The following is a 27,436-nucleotide window of genomic DNA, read 5'->3' as shown; positions in this document are numbered from 1 at the left end:
AATAACCCTCGTGTTCCATCAGACCCTTACACTCACCAAAAGTCACAGTTTGGTGTGGTTTAACTGCATTGTTTATTATCAGTCCATATTTTTTTGAAGAACTGCGACCGACAGGACCAGTGACTTGTATCATCTCTGCTATTAGCTATCGAGTGATGCTGCTTAACTTTGTTGTTCTGCAACTGAAGCAGTGAAGATGCCTTGACTCTACCATATTCATGCAGGATGGAGCACCATCTCACATTGGATTGCCGGTACAGCGAATGTTATGAAAACACCTCACATAACACAGAGTGATTAGTCACGTATTTCCCACAGCCACCTCGTTTGCCTGATCTCAACCTCTGTAATTTTTGGTTGTAGGGGTCATCTGAAACACGTGGTATATGGAGGACATGTTTTTGATTTAGCAACATTGAAAGACAGAATAACACAGCATGTGAAGCAAATCAATGCATATCTGTTGCGTTCCGCTGTAGAAAATGTCATTCACAGAATGCAGTTCTTAGAACATCTGAAATGAGGACATATTGAACCATATCTGTAAGTTATACAAACACAAAAATTGATTTGTTGTGTTTCTTCTAGCCATTACTGTTTAATTAATCCCAAACCATGCATGTATAGTGCCAAATGTCCTCTGATGGCAGAGTTTTGTATTATTTTATATCTTCTGTAAATAAAAATCTTATGTTCTAGAGTGTACTTACACAAACTTTGGTTGAATTTTTCCAATACATTTTTTGCTACAGGACTCTCTCTCTTTTATGGCTGCCCTGTATAATGGCTCTACTTAGAGCAGGGATAGCCAATCTATGGTTTATGCACCAAAAGTGCAGCATAAACCATAGATTAGAATGTAAACTGATGATTAGAAGTGGTGCATTGTACCTCAATGATAATAATAAAAAAGTAAGCCTATTTATACAAAAAGTATTAACCAAAAACCGATTTGCAGAAAAAAAGCTAAAACTTAGCAATTTTATTGTTTTGTGCACATTCATTTGTTTGATCCTGAGGTGCCAAGCATTAACAACAGTGGTGCGTTGCAGGTTTTTGTCAGTCAGTTTACAATTGATACTTGTGCACTACATAGTTGTGTTTTGTTTGTCCTTTGCAGTTTTGTACTTTTTCGAAAATTAAGAAAAGTTTACATTCAATTACCCATCACTTTTCAAAAGAAAAACAGACGTGTGAATTCAATGAACAGTGGGAAAATGAGTTCTTATTTAAAACGTCTGTCAGGAAAACCTTTGTATATTGTTTATGAAAACACTTTCTCACATAATAAAAGACATGATTTTAATACACAATTAAACTCAACATCAGACTGAAATAGAAAGAAAACTGAAGCTAGTGCTTGGGGGTCTGAGTTACTGAGAGAATATATGATTAAGAGAAAGGAACAAATCAAAAGAAGACAAAATGTATTTGTGAAAAAAAATTATGAAATTTTGGCAATGACAGACACATCCTGTAAAATTGCTTTAGAATTAGCCAACAAAACAGAAGTCTTTCCCTGATGGAGAAGAAATTGTTAAGCCTTATCTACTAATATTTGCAAAATGTCTTGGTGATAAAAATAGCAAAAGGAATGTAGACAAAATTGCTCTGACTGATCGTGATTGACTGATTCAAATTTGAAGAATTCTCTGTTCTTCTTCCTTTCCAGGCCTGTTCCGGACTCGATTCCATCTTTTTAAGGGCCTTCCTCTGCATCGAGTACCTTTTGGGTGGTAATTTAGAATTTGTTTAGATATTCTGCTTCTATTCATTCTCAGTATGTGTTCTTTCCATTTTTCTCTATAGCAAATAACTGTTTCATTTAGGGAGGTTGTAATTCCAAGTTTTTTTCTGATTTCGCTGCTTTTCATTTTGTCCATTATTGTGACTCCTTCAGTTCTGCACAGAAATTTCATTTTCGGATGATTCAATTCTTCTTTCATCTGCTTTTTTCTCTGTTGCTCTCAATAATAACTAATCTAACTCCAAACATTATAAAAACTTGGCGAAGTCAAAACAGACTCAGAAGTCTAATTATGGTAAGTAATGTTTATCTTATTCTTATATTAAATTAATATATCATGTTTATATTAACATATTTTTACAGCGAGTTTTTAAGGGTACAAGAGTTGTATGGCACATCTAAACTTGTACGTGAAAAAATTGGTGTGGAATTTGATAGGTTGGCCACCCCTGACTTAGAGCAAATTGGCTTACAATTAGTTTCCAAAAATCAAGAATTATATTTATTTTTTCTTTATTTCAGCTTAACTTATGATGATCGTATCAAGAAGTCACAAAGTTCATCATTTTTTCCTAAAACGCTTGAGGTAAACTTAAGTAATTGTCATTTGTATGGGATTTTTTTATGATTCATTAGCAGCTGTTTATTTATAAGTTTTCTATATCACTCATAACAAAAGAACAATGATTAAATGCTTAATTATAAACTGGAAAGTATTTTCTTAGAATCAGTATCAGATTTTTTAACCCAGCCTAATTAATCTTAATAGATATAGTGGTGTTAAACTTCCCAAGATTTGGGAAACTAATTATTAGGCCTCTCATCCAACAGCTAAGGCTAGCTAAATAACAGCCATACAGGGCACCCCTCATAGGACTTTAGACTCTTACTCTCATTTTATTTTCCCACTTATTGTTTTGAGTGTTTTTGTGTGCTTTTACAATTTTGAGATTGTATCCCTGATGATGATGTGTCTGTGACAGAGACGAAATATAGGATCCAATAAACTTGTATTTTATTATTCCTCTGTGCTGTGTTCATTCCATTAGACCTTATAATGAGTTTAAACCAGCTTGCAATTAGTACTAGATTAAACACTTTAATGCCATAGATGTTGATAGCAACCAGTGATGTAAAAAATACTTAGCAACCTATCTTTGGATCAGATGATATATCAGTTTTTCAGGTTTTTTTATTTAATGGCAATTGTATAATAAGAAAATGACAAGTGCAATATTTTATCTTACTTTTACAGAGTATTAATAGGTAGCTTATCTCTATTCACTTCACTTGTCAGTTCCTGTCTTCCAGTGCTTCTTGCCTCTGTGACATCAGAGATCAAATAGGTAGCTCAACTGTAAACAAACAGGTTGCTTGCTTTGGGAAATTTAATGTTTTCCCTGTTAAAATGGATTATATTTCAATTACTGCTAAATTAATGTTTTGCTTTTAAGAATAAATGGATGGATGATATGATTGATTTTATAGAACTCGTCATATATTGCCCTTTAGTAAGAGAAAAAAAATTTAAAGCTGAAGGAAAGAAAGTGTAAATAGTATGTATAGGTAAGTGTAAATAGGAAGTGTAAAAAGGAAAATTTAAATAAAAGTTAAATATCTATTCATGAATGAAGAAAGACAGTTGATCGGTCTTGACCAAGCTTTTGAATCCTCCAGTAACATAGCATTGGAAGGAGTTGCTATAAAGGCAAAGGAAAAACATCACATTTGTAAAACCATGCTTTAGTCAATCATCTAATTCATGTAGATATTAAATATAATTGCACCTTTTCTTTATTATTATATAGCACCTTTTCTTTATTATTATGATTTTCATAGTATGTTATGAAATGGTTGCTTATTATTGTATATTATTGTAGATTTAGCAGAAATGGTAGGCATAATGTATATTATTTCTGCTGAACAGTGCCTTTCTAAATATCAGTGCAAGAGACAGTGTGTGAAAACCGATAACTGACTCTCTGTGAGAACAATGGTTGAAGAGAATATCTGTGAGAGGAAATTGTTAAACAACTAAGCTGCTCTCCTGTGAATAGCACCAAGTATTTTTAAAGGTTTTTAAGGGGTGCCATCCCAAATGCGAGAGCAGTATTCCACGGTTGGGTGGATTTGCACAGAGTAAATGACGTTAGATACAAAGTAAAGCCCTGACTACAAGAGAAGACTACGTTTTCTGGAAGCTGAAGATGCTGTAAAAGTGATGCCAGGAAAGGTCAGAGGTATGAGTCAGTCTAAGAAGGAAAATGGATCTCTTGACTGTTGAGTCTTGTCGAAGGTAAGGAGGAAAGAACTGTCTTTTTTTTTTTCTTTTTTTTTCCTCAAGGAAAAAAAAAATATTGTCATTTGGAAGCATTGAAGATGAAGGTGACTAGGTTGTTATTGCCTCATTGCAGGATGGTTTGAAGATCTGTGTTTAAGGGACTTTTTGTAGATGATCTTAAAGCATGAGATATTTGAGCAGTTACAAGGTATGTTGTATGAGCAGAGAGTGTGATCATCAGCAAAACTATGAGAGTTTTAGGTCAATGCATGCAAGCCATTGATGAGGAAGAGGGTAGCTGAAATAATAGAGCTGTAAGGACATAAGGTGAAAATCTGTATTAATAGTAAAATCTCAAGAGAATACTCCACCATTACATGTAATTAACAACCTGAGTGAAACTTGTCAATCCATTACAAAGGGAAGAAGGCTTGCCATAAGATGGCAGTTTGTTGAGAAGCCCTTAGGTGCCAGACACTATCAAATGCATTGAAAATTAAGTGCAATAGCACAGGTTTCTACAAACCTTTCCATAGCACATGTCCTGAGGAGGTTGAGGAAATTTGCTGTGAATCATGATTGGCAAAAATCCATGTTGATGTCACAGATTAGTTGACAGTTCTCCATGTGTCAAGGAAGTTGATTGATTATTGTTCTTTTCCAAGGTGAGCACAACAGTCAATAATTTGGAGGCAGATGCTTATCACCTTCATGTCCCTTCAAAAATTCTAAATGCCGACTTACAACTCAAATATAGACTATATGTTATTCTACATAAATACCTATTCAATCTTATTTATAATTTTAATGCTTCGAACACCATTTCTCGTGGCATTTTGTCATATGCCTTTTTCAGATCCAATCTACAAAACTTAAATGCAAATCCTTAGTTTACTCAAGTGTTTGTCAAGGTGAAAATCTGATCCTAGCAACCTGTGTTTAGGGAAGCCAGCTCTCTTTCTTCCAAAGCAGGATTCAAACCTGTGATCTGTTGGTTGGAGAGTGAATACACTAGCCACTCGGCCAACCATGCCGACATTACTGGTCAAATATCATCTACTCCAACTACCTTTCCATATTTAAGGCTTTTGATGAATTTTTCTTCCTAAAGTATTGTTATGCACTCCTACTTACATTCTCTTGAATGCTTCCTACCACTGTACTGTCACTGCTTGTTTCATTTAGTAACCTAAAAACCCTCCAAAACAAATGCAGATCCTTATTGTTTTCTCAAGTGCTTGTCAAGGTAAAAATCTGATCCTAGCAACCTGTGTTTAGCCAGAAGCCAGTATTATTCTCAGGGTATAGTGCAATGGCTTGCACTATATCCTGAGAATAATACTGATATTCCAACAGCCAAACATCTTCCACATTGTGCCCACTTGGACTGGAATACTTGGAAAAGCCTCTGCAGACTTCTAACAACAGAACGCTGCAAACAAAACCTCATCAAATGGGACTACATCACTGGACCAAATAATTGTGAGTGTGGGACAACCCAGTCCATGGAACACCTTCTTTCTTGTCCCTTTCTTCAATCACCCTGCACAAAAGAAGACCTTATATCCTGCACAGAAAGAGCAGTTGATTGAGCAAGATACTGGAGGAACATCTGACCATATTTATGATATATAACTTATGTATAGTTTCTTTTTCTTCATATTTTACTTATTTTTCCCTGTATAATTCACCTATCAAATTTAAACTGTTCTCATTTGTAATGTAACCTAATTTGTTGTAAATAATGTTGTACCACTTACAACCGTACCACTTGTGTTTGGATACGAAATAAATGAATTTTGTAATCTTTCAAAGTAATTACTTTAGATATCTAAAATATCTTTATCTTCGCTTTTCTAGTCACCTTTATCATCTTTGATTCCTTTAACAGTTCTCTTTCCGCCATTTCTAAGCTATATCAGTAGCCTCCAGAGTATTTTGCCACTTTCCTATTTATTTTCCATACTCTTACCAAAGTCTTCCCATGACTTTTGTTTAGCTAGTTTTATGCTTCCTGAATCTCAAGATATTAGTCTTTACTAAAAAGGAAAAAAAAAAAAATGCAGTGTATGTACTATCAAAATGTGGTATGTGAGGTGTGGCTATTAAATAACAAAACTGGTTGCAAAAATGTGGTTTATTATTAAAATTGTACAACTTAATTGTTATCCCCTTTAATATACTCCCCTCCTCTGTCTATACACTGTTGCATACAAATTTTCCATTGTTGGAAGCAGTGCTGCAAGTCATCAGGTGTTATATGCTTCAGTAGTGCTGCCATTTCCTCCTTTACCTCATCCACTGACTGAAAATGGGTGCCCTTCAATGTGGATTTCAACTTTGGTAAAAGTAAAGTTGCATGGAGCTAAGTCCAGTGAGTGAGGTGGATGGTCCAACACTGGGATCTTTTTATCAGCCAGATACTTCTTTACAGACAGTTCACTTTGGGCTGGAGCATTGCCGTGATGGAGAATCCAAGAGTTGTTCTTCCATAGATCGGGTCTCTTCTTCCTCACTCATTCTCTCAGTTTGGTCAGAACCTCAAGGTGATATGTTGGTTAACTGTCTGACCCTCTGGTACCCATTCAATCATTACCATGCCATTGATATATAAAAAAAAAAAATTGATCAGCATTGCCTTCAGTTTTGACTTGCTCATTCTTGCTTTTTTCATTCTCAGTGATGTGGGAGTTTTCCAGTACATCGATCCATCTTACTCACCAGACTTAGCTTCATGCGACTTACCTTTTTCCAAAGTTGAAATCCACATTGAAGGGCATCCATTTTCAGTCAGTGGATGAGGTAAAGGAGAAAACAGCAGTGCTCCTGATGACTTGCAGCACTGCTTCCAACAATGGAAAATTCGTATGCATTGGTGCATAGATAGAGGAGGGGAGTATGTTGAAGGGGGATAACAATTAAGTTGTACAGTTGTTAATAATAAACCACATTTTTCAACCAGTCTCGTTATTTAATAGCCACACCGCGTAAATAACTTGCCTCCCCCTCATTTCCAGGTAATGAATACCTAAGAAGGTACTTGTATTGAGTTAGGTAACTGTGTTCATACTAAGCTTTAGCAGTAATTGTTGTTTCACCAATACTTGTGCCATAAGATTTCACAAATTAAGATTATAATAATGCAACCAGAAGAGTAAATAATACATTTAATGGCCAAATATTTCAACCTTAAAATTACAGGTCATCATCAGTGGCATCAGACAGTTGAATACAAAGTAGAACATGAACATAGATTATTTGAAACAGTAAGAGCTGCATGCTGTTACATAAAACAATACAAAGGAATAACTGAGGAAACATAGTATTATTATTTTTTTTATAATTAAAAAATAAATAATAATAAATTAATGATGTGTGATTGGAATAAGACTGCCATATTTTTGATAGTGAGAGGCAGCTATTCGATTCAGGTGTGGTCAGAGTGGTAAGGCTTTGTCATTTTCTGTAAATAAACCTTCAATCTTATGGTAACAAAATGTAAGTGCATTTCACACCGTAGGATATTGTGGTCAGTATCAATTCAATGTTGTGCAATGATAGATTTCCTATTAACAACATAAGATAGTGTTCTTGCATTTTTTTGTCCACTGAATGTTCAGTTTGTGTGAAGTAAGAAAGGTGACAGTCACACGTAATTTGGTAGATAAACCCCAGGAAGAGAGAGGGGATTGTTTATCTTTAGAAGATGGGAACCATAATGAAAGTTTGTTGAAAGGAACAAATGTATCCACTAGATTATACTTTTTAAGGATTCTAGAGATTGGTTCCAAGATTCCAGAAATATATGGGATAGGAAATCTTCCTACTGCTACATTGTTGTTTGAACTTGCATTATAGGAATCAAATCAACAATATGGAGAGAGTGACGATGTGGTTTTCACTTGGAAGATGAATAGACATGCAGGAGTATCAAAGAAAATGGAACATATGTGGAATTATAAGGTGGGTGATTATGGTAGTCTTAGATATCAACTTGGGGCAGTTCCATGGAGGGCAGAATTGGAAGGCCAGGATATCATTAGTGCTTGGGAAATTGTGAAGGAATATTTGTTAGCAGCAATAGTAAGCTGTATTCCATAAGTGAAGAAGAGGACACAATTTGGTGTAAAGTGGATGATAAACAATATCAAACAGGAACTGCAGGTGAAAAAGAGGTTATGGAAGAGATGTAAGAAGAGGGGTGGAGAGCAGATGCATGAAGAATATAAGACTCAGGCCAGGAGAGTGACTAGTATGGTGAGGAAGGCAAAATGAATATGAGAAGAGATTGGCATTAATATCCAAAGAAAATCGTAAGGAATTTTTTAGCTATGTGGCTAGTAGGAGGAGAAATTATTGTGGAAGAATGATATTGTGGGATAAAAATGGAAATAGAATGACTTATGCAGAGGACATAGTGGAGTTGTTCAAGTGAACACTTTATTGGAGTATTTCATCCTGAAGAATTAGGTTTTAATACTAGAGGGATAGGACAGGTTCGAGGTTTAGATGTGCAAGAGGAGAGTGTGTTCCAAATACTGAGTACTCTGGATGTCAGTAAAGCTCTGGGACTGGCTGGTATTTCACTATGGGCTCGAGAGAATGTGCTAAAGAACTGACAGTTCCGTTGACCTGGCTTTTCAATGAAAGTCTGGCTATGAGAAAGGTACTGAAGGAATGGAAAGAAGGTAAGATAGTGCCATTGCAAAAGTGCAGTACCAGACTGGAAGTGTTCTAATTATAAGCCAGTTTGTGTGTCATCAGTAGTTGTTAAGGTCTTGGAGAAATTAGTTGAATATACATCGTTGGGCAGATGAAGGTAATGTTTTCTGTGAGAGTCAACATGGATTTGTTACAGGGTGCTCTTGCTTTAGTAATATGATTGCCTTTTATAATAAAGTGACAAGAGCAGTTGATGAGGGAAAGGCATATACTGCCATTTTTTGTATTTTGCAAAGGCATTTGACAGGGTGCCACATAATAAGCTGATACTTAAGTTGCAGCACATGGGTTTAGATGTCGGGTTAGTCAATTGGATTCAGGATTGGCTGTCTGATAGGTATAATAGAGTTGTGTACTGTGGGGAAATATTAAGGAGGCAGAAAGTTACAAATGGGGTTCCACAGGGCTCAGTACTGGGACCTGTATATCAATGACATTGTCAATGGATTGCAAGGGGATATTCAGTTATTTGCAGATGATGTGAAGCTGGGAAGGGTTATTAGTAATAGTGCAGATGTGGCAGCCCTGCAAGAGGATTTGAATAAACTACACAGATGGGAATATGAATGGGGATGTCGGTTTAACACAGCAAAATGTAGTCTTGAAGTTTGGGATATATCAATGGGAGGCTGCATACTCAATTGGATGAACTGTACTGGCAGGAAGTAGGAGAGACAAGAGATCTGGGGGGGGGGGTTGATGATTGATAGAAAACAAATTCTGGGAGCATATTGCAAAAATGGTGAAGGTAACCCAGAGGACTGCTGTAATACTGAGAAGGACGCTGACCTGCAGAGATAACAGAGTTATCGTTCCTTGTATAAGACTCTAATCAGACCACACTTAGACTATTGTTCTCAAATTTGGTCGCCAAGATTTGAAGGGGATAAATTAACTGTGGAAAGGGTGCAGAGGCAGAGAACAAAGATGGTTTCAGGACTGTACAGTGTTAGTTATGAGGATCGGCTGAGGGAAAGTGGACTGCAGAGTTGACACTGGGGAGTTCTTTCACTTGATGGAACAACGGGAAGGAGTGATGACAAGGGGCCATCACTGGAAGTTACGAAAGGAAGCTGTGAGCAAGAAGGTGAGGAGTGGTTTCTTTGCGTGGATAGTGGTTGAACCATGGAATGCATTGCCTGATAGAGTGGTGAGAGTAAGAACGGTCAAGGAGTGGTATGATAGACTTTGTGTTTCCTAGGAAGGTCCTTCCACGATGAGTCTCTTGACTCTATGGAGGCCTGAATAATTAAAAAAAAATTTTTTTAAACATTTTGTCTTGCATACATATAATAATTACATTATAAAATTATAGAAATTACAAAATTTAAAAATTCTAAAAATTACCTATTTACAAAACGTGTTGTTCTATTTTTTTTATTTTTAACAATGAATTTCATACAAATTTTCCTTTTTTTATATAATGTGTAATAATAGAGCCTGTATAGCTCAGTAGAATTGGCGTTTACCTTCTACAGTGCTTGGCCACACGACGAAAGGCATTTGAATCTAGTCGCTGACTAGAGGAACTTTTTCTAAGCCTTTTCTCGACTGGTTCCAGAGTTAGTTGATCTCTGGCACGGGCAAGCAGGTTTTCCCTCCCGGAAACTCGGGTTTTTCGTCCTGTAAACTCAAGAAAATTGGCTGTCAAACCCACACTATTTTCAGACATTAAATAATATTGTGTTAGAGACCACCATTTGGCAGCACTTACTAGCTGCCTTCTTCACTGTGTGCCAATTAATTAGTGATAACCTTGGGCCAGCTATCTTTGATTGGCTACCAGTGGAGATTGAACTGCCCACTCAGTCTCCAAAAGTTAGATAGGGCTTAGAAACAGCCTTGTCTACTCCCTATACGGGAACAAATAGGCGTTAGCTGATGATATAATAATAGTTACTGTAGATGGTAATTTATAGTTTGCAATTGAATAAGATTACATTTTTAACAGTATGTTATATTTTACGATTTTTGCTTTTTATATATTTTTTAATTTTATTTTTTTTTTACTCTTTAATTCTTATATATATTATTATTATATTATTATTCTAAGAAACCTTTACATCAAAGGATTAATTAATTAAATAATTTTTTTAACATCATTTATAGGATAAAAATAAGTTTATATATATTTAAAATTTTTGCTTTTAATGTATGTAAGCGCTGTAACTACAGCAATCCCTCGATTAGTGTTCCTAATGCGTTCTTTAAAACAGGCCCATTAATCGAAAACACACTAATCGAATATAATAACCTATGGGAAAAATTATAAGTCATTCCTCAAATTTCTTTTTTGAACCTTAATTTTTTTATAAAAGAATTAAGGTATGTATCATGGCATAGTTAAAGGAAAACCATGAAGCTGAAAGACAATAAAACATATTCAGAATATAAATTTTATTATTCTACTTCTTAACAAAGAATTGAGCTAACGTAGTTTGGCAGGCATTTTGTTTCTTTTTTTTTTTTCATACAACTGATGGTATGGCTCTATTGCCTCTTCTACTTTTCTGCAAATTTTACTGCTTCTCTCTTCATCAGGGTCAGTCTCCAAGCATTGCTGCTTAAAAACTTCGATTGTACGAAAAATATTTTCAAATTGTTTCTGTGAAATCTCTTTTGGCTGACTATCAGTGGTTAAATTTTCTTCATATTCTTTGGGATCTTCCCACTGTGCATCTAAATTTAGCAGGTCGGAATCACCCAGTTCTTCAGAATGAGATTTAATTAACTCTTGGACGTTATCATCGAAGGAGAGAAAGAAATGGAGGACGTATGAATTGGTCGCCAACACGCAAAATCACGTGCTTTATAGATAAAATTTCCCAACTGTTATACAAGCAAAATAGTTACCACTTTAAAAACTACACTGATCATAAAAGAGAAGTTAATTTTCCAATGTGTAATAATAAACAACTCATCCCAGAAGATGGATTGATTACCCCATTATCGGAATAAATTCTCCTTTTGTGACATGCACAGAAGTGTCGTAGGGGTCTTGAATCTGTGGGCATACTACAGCAGACGACATAAATTTTAGCGGTAAAAATTTGAAACATAGTGTACATGGAAGTAGCGTAGTATACCATTAAAAATAACTGTAAAATGTTTTAAATCGGTAACTTGGTAACTAAATTATTTCATTCTGGTGAGTGATTTTTTAAAATAGTTGGCCATAAAAATGTATAGATCGAAAATTTTTAAAATCTGTACCATTTATTTTTAAGATGTATATAGGTGCACTGATTGAATTTGAGTATCAAAAAAAAATGATGCACTAATCGGGGGCACATTAATCGAGGGATTACTGTACAGTACTTCAATGTAACAAATTTTTTTTTTTCCTTTATCGGTTCAGATATAATGTTTCTGCTTTCATCCTCGAAGCTTTTTAATAAGCTTATCTGAGCATGACACCGGTTATATATATATAACCGGTGTCATGCTTTTTTTTATTGATTTGATTGCTGTGTTGGAAGTAGGCTGATTTGGGAGGTCAAATGAATGATCTGAAAGGTCCGATGAAAGTGAAATTGCCGATATATTCTGGTGTTATTGCATCTGTCTTGATGGTTGACATTCATTTTATAGTGGTCTTCTTTTTTAACTAATTATGAATCCCCCCCACTGCGGCAGCCTTTCTATGTCTTTTGAGCTTTTAATTTGCATTGGCTTTGAAGTTTGTGACTTACTCAAGAATATTGGCATCTCTGATCCACAAAAATTGGTAATTTTTTTCTGTTTTCTTTTCTTGCTTGGTGCAACATATTCTGGTTGAATGGTGTTAAATATTCGGATAAGAAGATTGGTGTATTATCTTGCAATGCGTTCAAGTCCTTCGCAACTGGTTTTTTCTGTCTGCTAGCTTTTATGAGATTGTCTCTTGTGGACTTGCTTGTAAGACGAACTATGACTGGTGCAGGCTGTGGCAAGCCTTGTTTTTTGCTCTTCCTAGGAATCCGATTTGTGGTCTGAATATCATTAAGCTGTAGGGGGATATCAATTGCAATTTTATAACTACGTCTCTGAGGTTTTGTTTAGGTGCAGTTTTTAGGAATAATAATAATAATGCTGTATGGTCTGCTCTGAGAAGTCATTGAGTTGCATATAATGTGAGCACAATGTAATAGTTAGATTTTTAATGAAAGCAGATTGAACTTGATGATAAGATTACGCCTTGATTTTGGTTACATTGTGTGGGTACCTAAGTATATGTGAGGCTTTCTTGTAAAACAATTTTGATCAATATATGGAATTTTTGTCATACTATTTATGGCCTGTGTGATTGTGTGGGATGCCAAGCCTGATTTATGCTGTCTTCTGTTTTCGATATCTTTAATATGTTCAGATATGCAAATCTCTCCTGACCTTCCTGTCTGGCTTACATAGCATGCAAGAGGAATGAATCTCATAAATGTCTTGTTTTTTTCATGAGATGATGTGGAGGTTTTGGTGGATGTAAGAATCTGGAGATTTTATGCAAAGGTAAAAAAAAAAAAAAAAAAAAAAACCACTTTGATGTTATACTCATGGAGCAGTATAGCCACTTTATCTTTAACATTCCATTGTTTTTTTTGCTGTCTCTTGTAGTTCATTTATTCTAAATTTGGCATAATCTTTCTTTTGTCTGTATTCTCAGTAACTTGCTAATCATTACATATTCTAAATTAGTAGAACCTGATTCTACTAATTTAGTATATGTAGTTGTTCTAGAATTTCTTTGCCAACCAAATTGCATTCTTATTGAACTCTTAAACCAAATTGCACTCTTAAACCAAATTAGAATGATAATACAACGTGATATGATTTCATGTTGCCTGAGGAGTCAAGGTTACACAAGGTCTGTGCTATGTTTGAACAATGAAAAGACAGTAAACAAACTCTACAAAGACCAAATTACTATCAGCAGAATTCAAGGTTTCCACCATCAGCATAACAGATATCAACGAAAAAGTGTAATGGGAAAAACAATTGGAGAAGTACCAGGTGGACATGATTGGTGTTATGTTATTTAAAAAAAAAAAAAACTAAAACATAACATTATTCTATGTAACAAATACAGGATGTTATATTCAGGCTTTGGGGCTCTATTTCCTGCCATTTTGTTTGTTTGGCTAGCCTCAGCTATAGTTTTCTGCCCAAATTTATCACTCCAGTGGAAAATAAACCTGAAGGGATTTTAGCAATAAATCAATCAGGGTAAACATTAAGAAGGGCTACCTACCTTTCTCTAAAGCATGGTGGCCTATTTTTACATCTGTTACTATTGTAGATATTACAAGTTGTCATTGTGCTGGGTAGATTAAGTTAAAAATTAGAACTTCCATATCAGGTCCCAAAAGTTAGTCACAATCCTGGAAAAGAAGAAATTGTATCAAACGTTCCTGGCAAGTAAATCAGCATGTGCTCTGAAAGAATGCAAAGAAAAATGTAAGAATACTGAGTTTGTGTAAATGTAGCTAAATCAAATTCATGGAGAAGATGTTGGAAAGAATATAATACCAACTTAATATCAGCTTAATATCACCAAGGTGGCAAAATGTCCTGGAGACTATTGAAAAAATCTTATAAGTAGAGGAAAGAATACTAATCTGAATCTGAAAGGAATCTGAGATGAAAGGTCACATAAAACTGAAGATGAAGATTCATTGTATAGAAATTACGAAGACAAATTCCCATGTTAAAGCAATTACTTACTTAAAACTAAGATGAAATAATACAACATTTCGACCTTCATATCAAGTTCATTATTAGGAATACTCCTCATGGTGACCTTCATTTTATATACCCCAGATATACACACACACACACACAATTGGATACAAGCTACATCACAATACACTTTAGTAAGCTACAGTACAACTGCTGTTAACTGTTGATCCTAGCCTGACCTCTGGAAAAATAAGGAGGAAGTCTGAAAAAAAATTATAATAATATCGTTGGTGTCGATCGATATTATAGATCGTTGGTGTCGAGGCTAGCTGGTGAACGGACGTGCTATCGGAGAGCTCCTGAGAGATTTGTGTTTTTTGTTGATTTATTGGTGTTTTGGATTCAATTTAATGGACTTAAGTGTTTAATTTTGGTATATTATTGGAGCTTTATTAGCGTGGTTAGTGTACTAAAGTGTTTTATAACATAATCTATGTCGGGAAGTCACCGCTAGATGAATTCGTAATGTGTAGTGTTCGTGCAAGCTCCAGATAAGATAAGTATCATTTTCAGTTATCGATACAAATTACTTAATATTGTGTAGTTTTGTTTTGTTTGCATTGCGTATTTTAGTGCGTCTATTTTTGGTGTGTTATAACGTATAATTTGACAAAACACGTTACAGATAAGTATGGCACCTGTGCGAAGGAAAATGGCGGCCAGTAATGAAGGTTCGCCATCGTTATCAAAGAACGGTAGCATAAAAGAAATGAGTCAGTGTACTAGCTGTGAAATGTACGCTTTGCGGAGTGCGGTCGGAGTGTGGTTAGATGATAATAAAGGATTGAATGTGTGTAGAAAATGTAGGGAGAATGCGGAATTGAAGTGTATTTCGGATCGTGAGTGTGATATTTTTGTCAACCTTCAGAATGAAGGAAATAGGGATATGACAAGAAACGGCAAGGTTGTACATGAAAATTGTGAGAGTGTGAATGTAGAAAGTGTGAATGATAGTATAAATGGTTTCTCAGAGAACAAAAAAGATGAGATAGATGCATTGAGTGAGATCGCATTGTTGAATAGTGCAATAGAAAGAGCAAAACAGCAGCTAGAGTGCATGAACAAAAGTAGACTGAATGAACCAACCAATAATAAAAGGTATGACAGGAAAAATAGACGTATGAATGTGAACATGAACAAAATGAAGGATAGAGTGCTGTATGGAGACTCGTTAGTACGAGGTGTGTTAGTAGAGGATTTGACAAAATCGTACCAACCTGGTGCGACCATAAAGGACGTAACTGCGTCTATTAGAGAGCAAAAGGAAAGGATGAAAGAAATGATTGTTGTGGCAGGTACGAATGATTTGAAAGGAGATAAAATGGAAATGATAGAAGACCTGAATGAATTTTTTGAGGTAGCAAAAGAAAAGAGTGAGAGAGTTAGAATGATTAGTCTTTTGCCACGGTATGACAGTGAAATGTTTAAAAGGAGGGCTGTAATTGCAAATGACTTTATGCGTGGGTTATGTATGACGAGTGGTGTGGAATTTATGGATGTGTGGAGTGAGTTTGATGGGCGAAAGGATCTACATAAGATGGATGGCTTGTATTTGAATGGTTACGGTGTAAGAAGACTTGAGAAAGTGTTGCTGAATGTAGTGGATGTGCAAATTCAGGGAAACTAGATTTGTTAGGGGGGGGGGAGTAGAGATACAGTCCTTATGGAGGCAGTTGAATGTAAGAATGAATATAATATGCCAGAGCAAATAAGGACAACAAATCTGAGTGGGATAGTTAATATAAGGCATTAAGGTAGGGTTGGGGCTAATGGGGGTCTTAAATTCATGTACACTAATGCTAGGAGTATTAGGAACAAGAAGGAAGAGTTTTTGGCCATGGTTGGCACTTCCAGACCACAGGTTATTGGTATTAGTGAAACATGGCTGACTGTAGATGATATAACTAGTGGGATTGAATGTGATGGGTATAGTGTGTTCAGGAATGACAGAGAGAATAAAATGGGGAGAGGGGTATTGTTAATGATAGCTGATGAGCTCCAGCCAAGGAGAATAGAAGTTGAATTGCAGGATAGAGAAAAGAGCACATTTGAGGCCATTTGGTGTGAGATTGTAGCTAGCAGAACTAAATATACAATTGGGTGCTGCTATAGACCAGGTGATGGAAAAGATGGTGGTGACAGTATGCACAAGCAAATAGAAGAAATGGGTGGAAGGAGGGTGATTATTATGGGAGATTTCAACTATGGTCGCATTGATTGGAGTGAGGAGAGGACACACGGGAGGAAGGAACTGGATTTTATGCGGTTACTAAGGGATAACTATCTGCGACAGCATGTAATGGAAAATACTAGGGGTCAGAGAGTGCTTGACCTAGTAATTACATCTGAGGATTTGGCTGTAACAAATATGACCACATTGCCACCAATCGGTGAGAGTGATCATAGGGTCTTAACTTGGGAGGTGGCTAAAGGTGTAGAATTTTCAATTAAGACAGGGTACATGTGGAATTATCAGGCTGGAAAGTATGACAAGCTTAGGAGTTTGATTGGTTCAGTGCCATGGCATGTACAACTGCAAGGATTAGAAGTTGATAGTGCATGGGAGGTAGTTAAGAAGTGCTTGCATGAAGCAATGGCTGACTGTATACCTAGAGTCCGAATAATAAATCAAGTAGGGGTTAAATGGATGAATAACACCATTAAGCTTGAGTTGCAAAAAAAGAAACAACTATGGAGGGAATTTAAGGAGAAGGGTGACCGGCAGGCACATGAACGATATAAAGCGCAGGCCAGAAGGGTGACGAGTGTGGTAAGAAAAGCAAAAAAGGATTACGAAAGAACATTGGCCATGCAGGCTAAAGAGAATCCTAAACAGTTTTTTAGATATGTAGCAAGTAAAAGGAAAAATGTACATGGCAGATTGATTTTAAAGAATGCCGATGGTAGGGAGGTAACTGAATCAGTTGAGATAGTTGAGTTACTGAGTGAGCACTTTGCAAAAGTATATCATCCAGGTGGTGACATTGCAGAAACGAATAAACCAGTAAATTATACGGGAATTGTGGTTAATGAAGTGGAGGTGAGTAGTCTATTGCATAACCTCAATGTCAATACATCTGTGGGATTGGATGGTATACCAGCTCGTATTGTACGAGAAGCAGCTAAAGAATTGTCAGTACCCTTGACCATTTTGTTTAATTTGAGTCTCGGGTCTGGGTTAGTCCCGAGCGGGTGGAAAGAGGGGAAAATAGTTCCACTGCAGAAAGGTGGTTCCAAGACTGCTGTTGTAAATTACCGACCGATTAGCATATCAGGAATCATTGTCAAGGTCTTAGAGAAAATAGTGAAGAGGAAAATACAAGATTGGATAGAAGAAAATGGGATACTGTATCGGGGACAGCATGGTTTTGTGAAGGGTAGGTCATGCCTCAGTAACTTGCTCACGTATTATAACACAGTGACGGCTGAACTGGATAAGGGTAATGGGTTTACGGTGATTCTACTGGACCTTGCCAAGGCCTTTGACAGGATTCCACATGGAATTCTAATCAGTAAATTGCAGCATATGGGAATGGACATAGGGTTGGTGAGATGGATAGGAGGGTGGTTGACGGAGAGATATCAGAGAGTGGTTTACTCGGGAGTAGAGTCCACAAGACGGCCTGTGACTAGTGGTGTGCCACAAGGATCTGTTCTTGGACCACTGCTGTTTAATTTGTTCATAAATGATATAGGAAATGATCTGAGAGGAACAGTTCATTTGTTTGCGGATGATGCGAAGTTGGGTAGGGCAATAGTGAATGCAGATGACGTCAAAATTTTGCAGGATGATTTGGATAGATTGGAGGTCTGGGCTAAGGAGAATGGATGTCAGTTTAATGTGGCAAAATGTAAGGTTATGCATTTTGGGGTGAAAAGATTGGCAGCAGTTTACTGCATTGGTGGAACCATGCTCCAGGAAATTGATGAGGCATGAGATTTAGGAGTGTTGGTAGATAAGGAATTGAAATTTAGGGGACACATTGCAAAAGTGACCAAAACAGCTCATCAAATCACTTGGTTGCTGAATAATACGTTGACAAGCAGAGACAAGCAGGTTATTGTTCCTCTCTATCAAGCCTTGATAAGACCCCATCTAGACTACTGTGCTCAGATTTGGTCACCCAGGTTTCTTCTTGATGGGGAGGAGGTGGAGAGGATCCAGAGGCGAGTGACCAAGATGATAGCAGGTCTGTGGAATGAACCGTATGAGAACAGGTTGAGGATTTGTGGGTTGCAAAAATTGGTTGATAGGCGGAGGAGGGGAGATATGATTGAGACATTCAAATTACTGAAGGGTTTCTATAAAATTAATTCAGAAGATATTTTTGAGAACAGGGTTGGTTGTGGGAGGACTAGGGGACATCCATGGAAACTGGGCAAAAGTGTGGTTAGTAAAGGTGTTAGAGCTGGGTTCTTTACTTTTAGAGTAGTGAATGAGTGGAATGCGCTCCCTGAGTCTGTGGTGGATGCTGTGACAGTGAATGAGTTTAAGGCGAGGTATGATAGATACTGTATGAATGTCAAATAGTTGTGATGAATATGATTTGGGGCCTCCCTCGATGAGTCTAATGACTCCCTGGAGTTGCCCGTAATAATAGTAATAGTAATAATTATAAAAACATTGAAAATAATAATAAAACACTTAAATATGTGGATATATGTCAATTACTACTAGTTAAATTCTATACAGTCCTGTTATTTTTAGGTTCTGTTTATTGTTCATTGACCAGGTATTTTGTGTTTTTGTTTTTGGAGTTCTGTCTCTGTTCTTCTTTTGTTCTATTCCTAGATGCTATATGCATTGCAGATGATCCTTCTCGATTCCTGGAATTGTTAATCCATTGTTCTTATTGAGATCAGGATTATGGATCAGTATCACATAAGCTTCTTTGAATTTTCTTTTATACTAAATTTTGGTATGAAGCAGAAGCAGTGCAGGCAAAAACCAGCCTGAAAAAAATAGAGAAAGACTTAAAGTACAACTTAAATAGTCGATTCCATCTGCTTTACAGGATCGAAATGGAGAAAAACATACTAATAAAAAAGGATAGAATAAATTGTGCAGAATTTTTATAATCTCTATGCAACTAAGTGCCAAGTTTCAGAACCTATCATTCCAAAACCAAGCAATATACCAGATATACTTCCAGAAGAAATAGAATTAAGAAAATGAGTAAAAGTAAAGCCTCAGGGCTTGATCATGTTAAGGCTGAAGAAATCCAACAAGGTGGACCAATTATTTTCAAAGCCTTGGCTGTGAAAATAATTGGTCCACCTTGTTGCCAGATTTACGTGATACTTCAAAGAAAGAAAGATTCCAGAGGAATGGAAGACCTCAAAAACCATACTTCTATTCAAAAAAGGGAACAAGGAAGACGTTAAAAAAACTATCGTCCAATCTGTCTACTCTCTCACATATATAAAATCATGAACAGAGTAATACTGAACAGAATCCCAAACATTCTCAAAGACAACTCCAGTAGAGAGCAGGCAGGATTCAGAAGAGACTTCTCCACAATAGGTCATATCCAGGTCATTTCACAACTAACAGAAAAATGCAGAGAATTCCGAATCCCTCTATGTTTCCTCTTTATTGATTTTAAAAAAGCATTTGATGCCATAGAACCAATGCTGTCATCAGTGCCTTACTGGAAATAAATGTGGATCCTACTTACATCCACATGATAAAAGAAATTAATAAAATTCAGACCACACAAATAACACTATTTGATCAACCTATAAATATAGATATAAAGAGAGGGGTCCGTCAAGGCGATGTGATCTCCCCAAATCTATTTACTAGCACTTTAGAATATATTCTGAAAAAAATAGATCTAAACAGAGGAATAAGCATTCTTCTTCTTCTGCAGCTTCTCCCACTTAAGTGGGGTCACTGTTTGTAATGAGTCTCTTCCACACCTTCCTGTCTTGGGCTGTCACCACATCCAAGTTCTTCATCTTCAAGTCCTCTTCTACCAGTTCCCTCCATCTCTTCTTTGGCAGCCCACGCTTCCGCCTTCCTTGCACATCCATCTGCATGACCCTTCTTCCCACATATTCATCCTCCCTCCTCATCACATGACCAAGCCATCTCAACCTTGCCTCCTGTATTTTCGCTCCTAAGTTCGTAACTTTCACTGTTCCCCTAACATAGTCATTTCTCAGACGATCCTTTCTGGTCACACCGCACATCCACCTAAGCATTCTCATCTCTGCTACTTCCATCCTGCTGATGTTATTTTTCCTCAGGGCCACAGTTTCTATAGCATATGTCATAGCTGGCCTCACTACTGTCCTATAAATTTTGCCTTTCAGATTGATCGGGCACCTTCTTATCACATAACACTCCAGCCATCTCCCTCTAGTTCCTCCAACCCGCTTGTATCCTGCATCCCACTTCCTTCTCAGCTCCTCCATCTTCTTCCACTGTTGAACCTAAGTATCACCTTCCTGATGACATTTCCTTCCAGGTCTGTCTGCCACTGCCACCCACTGTGTAACACATATACTCTGTCTTACTTCTGCTCAGTCTCATACCTCTCTCTTCCAGTACTTTTCTCCATCTTTCCAGTTTAGTTCCCGCTTTTTCTCTTGAATCTACACACAGCAAGATGTCATCTGCATACAACATTGTCCAAGGCGCATCTTCTCTCACCTCCTCTGTTACCACCTCCATCACAATATTAAACAGAAACGGACTTAATGCTGACCCTTGATGCAAGCCAACTGTTACTTGAAAACTTTCGTGTCTGAAATGAATCTATAAAAAACAAAATGGATCAAAAACATCTACACAAGTGACAGTCACCTATGTATTGATAACATCCCTATAGAACAAGTTGACTCCTACAATTACTTGGGATAAACAATAAAAATGAATAACGATTTATCTGAAGAACTAGCAAAAAGAAAGAAAGCTGCATGGCTGTCATTCAACAGACTAAAAGAAACACTTTCTGATCCAAATCTTGACATCTCTGCGAAGGCAAAACTATTTAATAATGACATTCTTCCATCACTCACATATGGATCAGAAACATGGAACACGACAAGAAAAGAAGAGACTCTCAGAATAACTCAGCGTGCAATAGAACGCTAAAATTTAGATTATGTTTCTATTAATAGATGAAATAAGGAATATTGGAAAATAAATAGTACTGCTTTGTTTAAACTAAATCACTTTGGGAAAATTATTTTAAATGCTCAATATCATTGTAAGTTTATCATTTCTTCTGTTTTCAGTGATGATAATACAGACTGCGCTGTTAATCTTTAGCTTGGTACAATATATGTACTATGGAGAGATTAATATTTCACGGGATATGCTTCCATCATTGCTAAAAGCTGTGGAGTTGCTAAAAATTAAAGATTTTTTGGAAGTTGCTATTGAGTGCTATAATTCTGTGGAAGGCACACAGCAGGGAGCTTCAGGTAATGATCATCAGGAAACAGGGAAACCGAACATGCATAGTCATATTGTGTCTGGCCAGAGAAAATGGCATTCAAAGAAGGAAACACAGATAAGTAAGAGTCAACAAGGGGAATCGTCAAAAAGACCTATGATGGACTTAGATCTGAACATTACAAAGAGTCAAATGGCCAAAAAGTCTGATATAGGTAATGTAAGGCAGTCGTTGTCAGAGGTTAAGCATCTTGAAACGCTGGTTTCTATCCCATTTAGTAAAATTAAACTGGGTAATTTGTTGAAAGTTTATTTTTCACTTGGTTAGAGTATAATAAATTTAGTTTAATCCTTTATCCAAGTGTGAGCAAACAAAGTTTGCGCCTGAAAGTATCTTCAGGACTGGGGTAGGGTGGTACACCAGGGCAACTCGTTGCAAAGGTGGAGCAAGAAACCAACACTCCTATCTCAGTATCTCCTATAATGCAAAACACATCTCCTTGCGGATATGTCTAATGTTATGCATTAAGGGGGTAGTGGCACTTCCCTTAATGCATGACATTAGACATATCCGCAAGGAGATGTATTTTGCATTATAGGAGATACTGAGATAGGAGTGTTGGTAGCTTGCTCCACCTTTGCAACGAGTTGACCTGGTGTTGTACCACCTTACCCCAGTCCTGAAGATACTTTCAGGCACAAACTTTGTTTGCTCACACTTGGATAAAGGATTAAACAAAATTTATTATAAACTGGGTAAATATTTGCAAACAACATTTGACAACTCAAGTAACAGTGTTATAGATGACTTGGTATCATTAAAGGATAAGGAGACAGTAGTAAATTTAGTTTAATCCTTTATCCAAGTGTGTGCAAACAAAGTTTGCACCTGAAAGTATCTTCTGGACTGGGGTAAAGTGGTACAATGCTGGGCAACTCCTTGCAAAGGTGGAGCAAGCTACCAACACTCCTATCTCAGTATCTCCCATAATGCAAAACACATCTCTTTGTGGATATGTATAATGTTATGCATTAAGGGAAGGGCCACTACCCAGACTAGTTTCGACCTTTATTGAGGTCTCTTCAGTGGGAGCTAGGCCCAAGTGGAGATACCAAGGCAGAAGCATTAGCAAGGTCATCTCCTCCTATAAGGAGACAGACTTACCAAATGAGTATGGTCAACTAAATCAACTTTCTAAGGGCCTTGACCTGGTTGCTGAAGGCCAACTGTCAGGTGAATGTGTACATACCAGTGTATTGTCCCTTTCAGTTTCTGATTCTTCAGTTAATTCTCACCTGCCAATCAAAATCTTAGGTAGTGATAACAACAATCCTTTCATCAATTGGTGAATGTGTGCATACCAGTGTATTGTCCAATTCAGTTTCTGATGCTACAGTTAATTCTCACCTGTCAATCAAAATCTTGGGTAATGATAATATCAGTCCTTTATTTTCTAGTTTTGATATATCATCCGAGTCAACCATTTCTTCTGTAGTTACTAGGGATGTCAATCCAGATTACTTAACTTTCGTAACATCCCTGGAAGTTATGAAAGGAAACTGTGAGAAAGAGGGTGAGGAGTGGTTTCTTTGCATGGAGGGTGGTTGAACCATGGAATGCATTGCCTGATGGAGTGGTGAGAGCGAGAACGGTCAATGCATTTAAGGAGTGGTATGATAGACTTTGTGTTTCCTAGGAGGGGACCTCCTTCGATGAGTCTTGATAGACTTGTGTTTCTTAGAAAGGACCTCCCGCGAGAAGTCTTTTTACTCCATGGAGGCCTGAATAATAATAATAATAATAATAATAATAATAATTATTAACATCTTTATCATGTTGTGTGTCTATGGTATCACCTCTTGAATCTGATGTCAAGGTAGAAATGAACGATTATGCAGTCCATTTCACATCTTCTAATGTATCAACTGTTTTTTTGCCTGTATTAATTGACTCGTATCTGAAGCACTGAAGTTTTAGTGTGATATATATGATGACACATCTGGTTTGTGTAATATCCCAAGTTTAAGTGATCATCAAGACTTCACAGTTAGGTGCCATCAGTCTCATAGGAAACATGCCTTTTTTATACAGCCATATCCCAATGTAACTGATAGAAGCATGTGGAGTAAATTGTGTTGTGCAAGTTCTCCTGAGACAAAGGAACTGACATTTTTAAATGACTGTAATATATTTTATAATTTTGATCTGACCAAATTGTATAGTCTATCTTGCACCACGTTCCAATATGTTCTAATGTTTTTTATGGAATAGAAAGTATGGGGGGATTAAGAATGACAAGGAATGAGAACAACAGATTATTTAGTAATGGATTAAGTGAGTGTGTGCATGGAATAAATAATGCACAGATTGCTGAGCAATATACAAAAGAATGTGAGAGAAGATCAAGGACAAAAACAAGCATCACTGGGGGTAAAGGATGTTAAGTTAAAAAAGAGCAAAAAAGATATTGTGTTGTATGGGGATTCTATAAGTAAGGATGTGAAGGATGGTAGAGTAATTAAAGCGTGTTATCCAGGGTCAAAGATTAAGGATGTAACTGAGGTTGTGAAATTGCAGAAAAATAGAGCTAGTGAGATTATTGCAGTTATAGGGACGAGTGATCTCACTCTTAGCAATGAATGCAAAGAGCGAGAGCGGATAGATCATGAGTGTGTGCTACCAATATTTGATAGTGATGAATTAAACAGAAGAGCAATCATAGTAAATGGAATGATGTCAAGATTGTATAAAAGCTTTTGCAAAGAAATGAAACTGAATATTCATTAGACATTCATTGTATGAATGTCTGGGATGAGTTTGATAAAAGGAAGGAGTATTTTAAGAGAGATGGTTTGCACTTAAATGGATTGGGTGTTTGGCATTTAGAACATTTATTGATAAAGGATAGAGTAAATGGTCAAAAACAGGGAAGTGGGATATGCTAGGGAGGCAGGTGATAGTCAGCTCTAAATAGTACTAAGGTTATTAATCACTGTGAATTTGAAATTAATTGTTTGCAGAAAATTAACAGTATACAGAGTGGGCTAATTCACACACAGGGAGATTATGGGAGGAAGGGAGTATTGCAGTTTATGTATACTAATGCTCGAAGTATTCAGAATAAGTGCGAAGAATTTTTTCATTATTTAGTACAGCTTGGCCAAAAATTATAGGAATTAGTGAGACTTGGTTAACTAAGAATAATATAGTTATAGGGTATTTTCAGACAGGACAGAGATGACAAAAGAGGGATTTTACTAATGATAGACGAAGCATTAAAGCCAAAAAAGGTAGAAGTGCCTCAAGGTGACAGGTATGTAGAGGGCAGTTCGTTTGAGGCTGTTTGAGATAGAGATCAACAGGGCAAAATATGTAATCGGTTGTTGTTATAATCCAAGGAGTATAAGGAAGAATGTAGATAGTATGTATTGGCAAATTAGCATGATGAGTGAAGGTCGAGTAATTATTATGGGGGATTTTAACTTTTGGGGACGTAGACTAAGAGAAGGAATAGTCACAAGGAACAAAGGAAATGGAGTTTATACAGTTGTTAAGAGATAACAACTGTATATAGGGTGGTTGACAGAGAGATATCAGAGAGTGGTTTATTCAGGAGTAGAGTCCACAAGACGGCCTGTACCTAGTGGTGTGCCACAAGGATCTGTTCTTGGACCACTGCTATTTAATTTGTTCATCAACGATATAGGGATGGATCTAAGAGGAACGGTTCATTTGTTTGCTGATGATGCAAAGTTGTGTAGGACAATAGTGAATGCAGAAGATATCAAAATCTTGCAGGATGATTTGGATAGATTGGAGGTCTGGGCTAAGGAGAATGGATGTCAATTTAATGTGGCAAAATGTAAGGTTATACATTTTGGGGTGAAAAGATTAGCAGCAGATTACTACATTGGTGGAACTGTACTCTAGGAAATTGATGAGGCACGAGATTTAGGAGTGTTGGTGGATAAGGAGTGGAAGTTTAGGGGGCACATTGCAAAAGTGGCCAAATCAGCTCATCAAATCACTTGGTTGCTGAAGAATACGTTGACAAGCAGAGACAAGCAGGTTATTGTTCTTCCGTATCGAGCCTTGATAAGACCCCATCTCGACTACTGTGCCCAGATTTGGTCACCTAGGTTTCTTCTTGATGGGGAGGAGGTGGAGAGGATCCAGAGGCGAGTGACCAAGATGATAGCAGGTCTGTGGAATGAACCTTATGAGAACAGGTTGAGGATTTGTGGGTTGCAAAAATTGGTTGTAGGTGGAGGAGGGGAGATATGATTGAGACATTCAAATTACTGAAGGGTTTCTATAAAATTAATTCAGAAGATATTTTTGAGAACAGGGCTGGTTGTGGGAGGACTAGGGGATATCCATGGAAACTGGGCAAAAGTGTGGTTAGTAAAGGTGTTAGAGCTGGGTTCTTTACTTTTAGAGTGGTGAATGAGTGGAATGCGCTCCCTGAGTCTGTGGTGGATGCTGTGACAGTGAATGAGTTTAAGGCGAGGTATGATAGATACTGTATGAATGTCGAATAGTTGTGATCAATATGATTTGGGGCCTCCTTCGATGAGTCTAATGACTCCCTGGAGTTGCCCGTAATAATAATAATAATAATAACTACCTGAAACAGCATGTAATGGAAGGGACAAGAGATTCAAGAGTGGTAGATCTGGTCATAACATCGGAGAACATATCAATAAGTAATGTAGTTATACTGTCTCCACTTGGGGAAAGCGATCATGTGGTCTTGATCTGGGAAATTGTAAGATGTGCTGAATATTCTGTTAAGAAGGGGTATATGTGGAATTATAATTCCACGTATACCCCTTGTCATAGGTGATTATGACAAGCTGAGAAATCAGCTTTCAGCAGTGCTATAGCATGAGAATTTGAAGGGGGGAGAGATGTTGATGGTGCATGGGAGATTGTCAAGGAGTATTTAAAGAAAGCTGTATCAGACTGTATTCCCAGAGTCAGAAGGAGAAATCAAGTAGGGCTAAGATGGATGAATAATATTATTAAGCAGGAGTTGCAAATAAAGAAAAGGTTGTGGAGGAAGTATAAAGAAAAAAGAGATGAGTGGTACAAAGTACAGGCAAAGAGAGTAACTTGTATGGTAAGGAAAGCCAAACCTAATTATGAGAGGAAGCTAGCTGATGAATCCAAAATAAACCCTAAGTAGTTCTTTTGCTATGTGGCAAGTAAAAGGAAGAATAACCATGGAAAGATTACTTTAAAAAGTGCTGATGGTAGGGAAATTACAGAAGCAAATCAAATAGTTGAGTTGCTTAGTAATCATTTTGCAAAAGTGTATCACTAAGTGTATCGATATTGCAGTGTCGAATTGGTCATTGACTAATGAGAGTCTAGAGATAGACGAAATAGACGTGCTTAATATATTACAGAACCTTAATGCTAATACTGCCATTGGGTTAGATGGCATATCGGTCCATGTGTTATGAGAATGTGCAAGAGAATTAGCACCTCCTCTAACCAGGCTGTTTAATTTAAGCCCCAGTTCTGGTAAAGTACCAGTAGAGTGGAAAGAGGGGGAAATAATTC

General features: G+C 36.9%; 1 protein-coding gene across 1 annotated transcript in view; it reads left to right on the top strand.

Annotated features, from left to right (window-relative positions):
• The window catches only part of LOC150107054 (transmembrane 9 superfamily member 1-like), a 372,331-nt gene that overhangs the window by 181,519 nt on the left and 163,376 nt on the right, over positions 1-27,436 (top strand). The window contains exon 7 of the mRNA XM_090392919.1: positions 2,270-2,333. Coding sequence (XP_090249045.1) covers positions 2,270-2,333 — 64 coding nt within the window. The remainder of the gene's footprint in view (positions 1-2,269; positions 2,334-27,436) is intronic.

The sequence above is a fragment of the Typopeltis vanoorti genome, chromosome 5, assembly GCF_054136105.1.
Source record: "Typopeltis vanoorti isolate ZY-2024b chromosome 5, IOZ_Tvanoo_1.0, whole genome shotgun sequence".
In the NCBI taxonomy this organism is placed as follows: Eukaryota; Metazoa; Arthropoda; class Arachnida; order Uropygi; family Thelyphonidae; genus Typopeltis; species Typopeltis vanoorti.
Note: the sequence above shows the minus strand (reverse complement) of the source record. Positions and strands in the feature narration are given on the sequence as shown.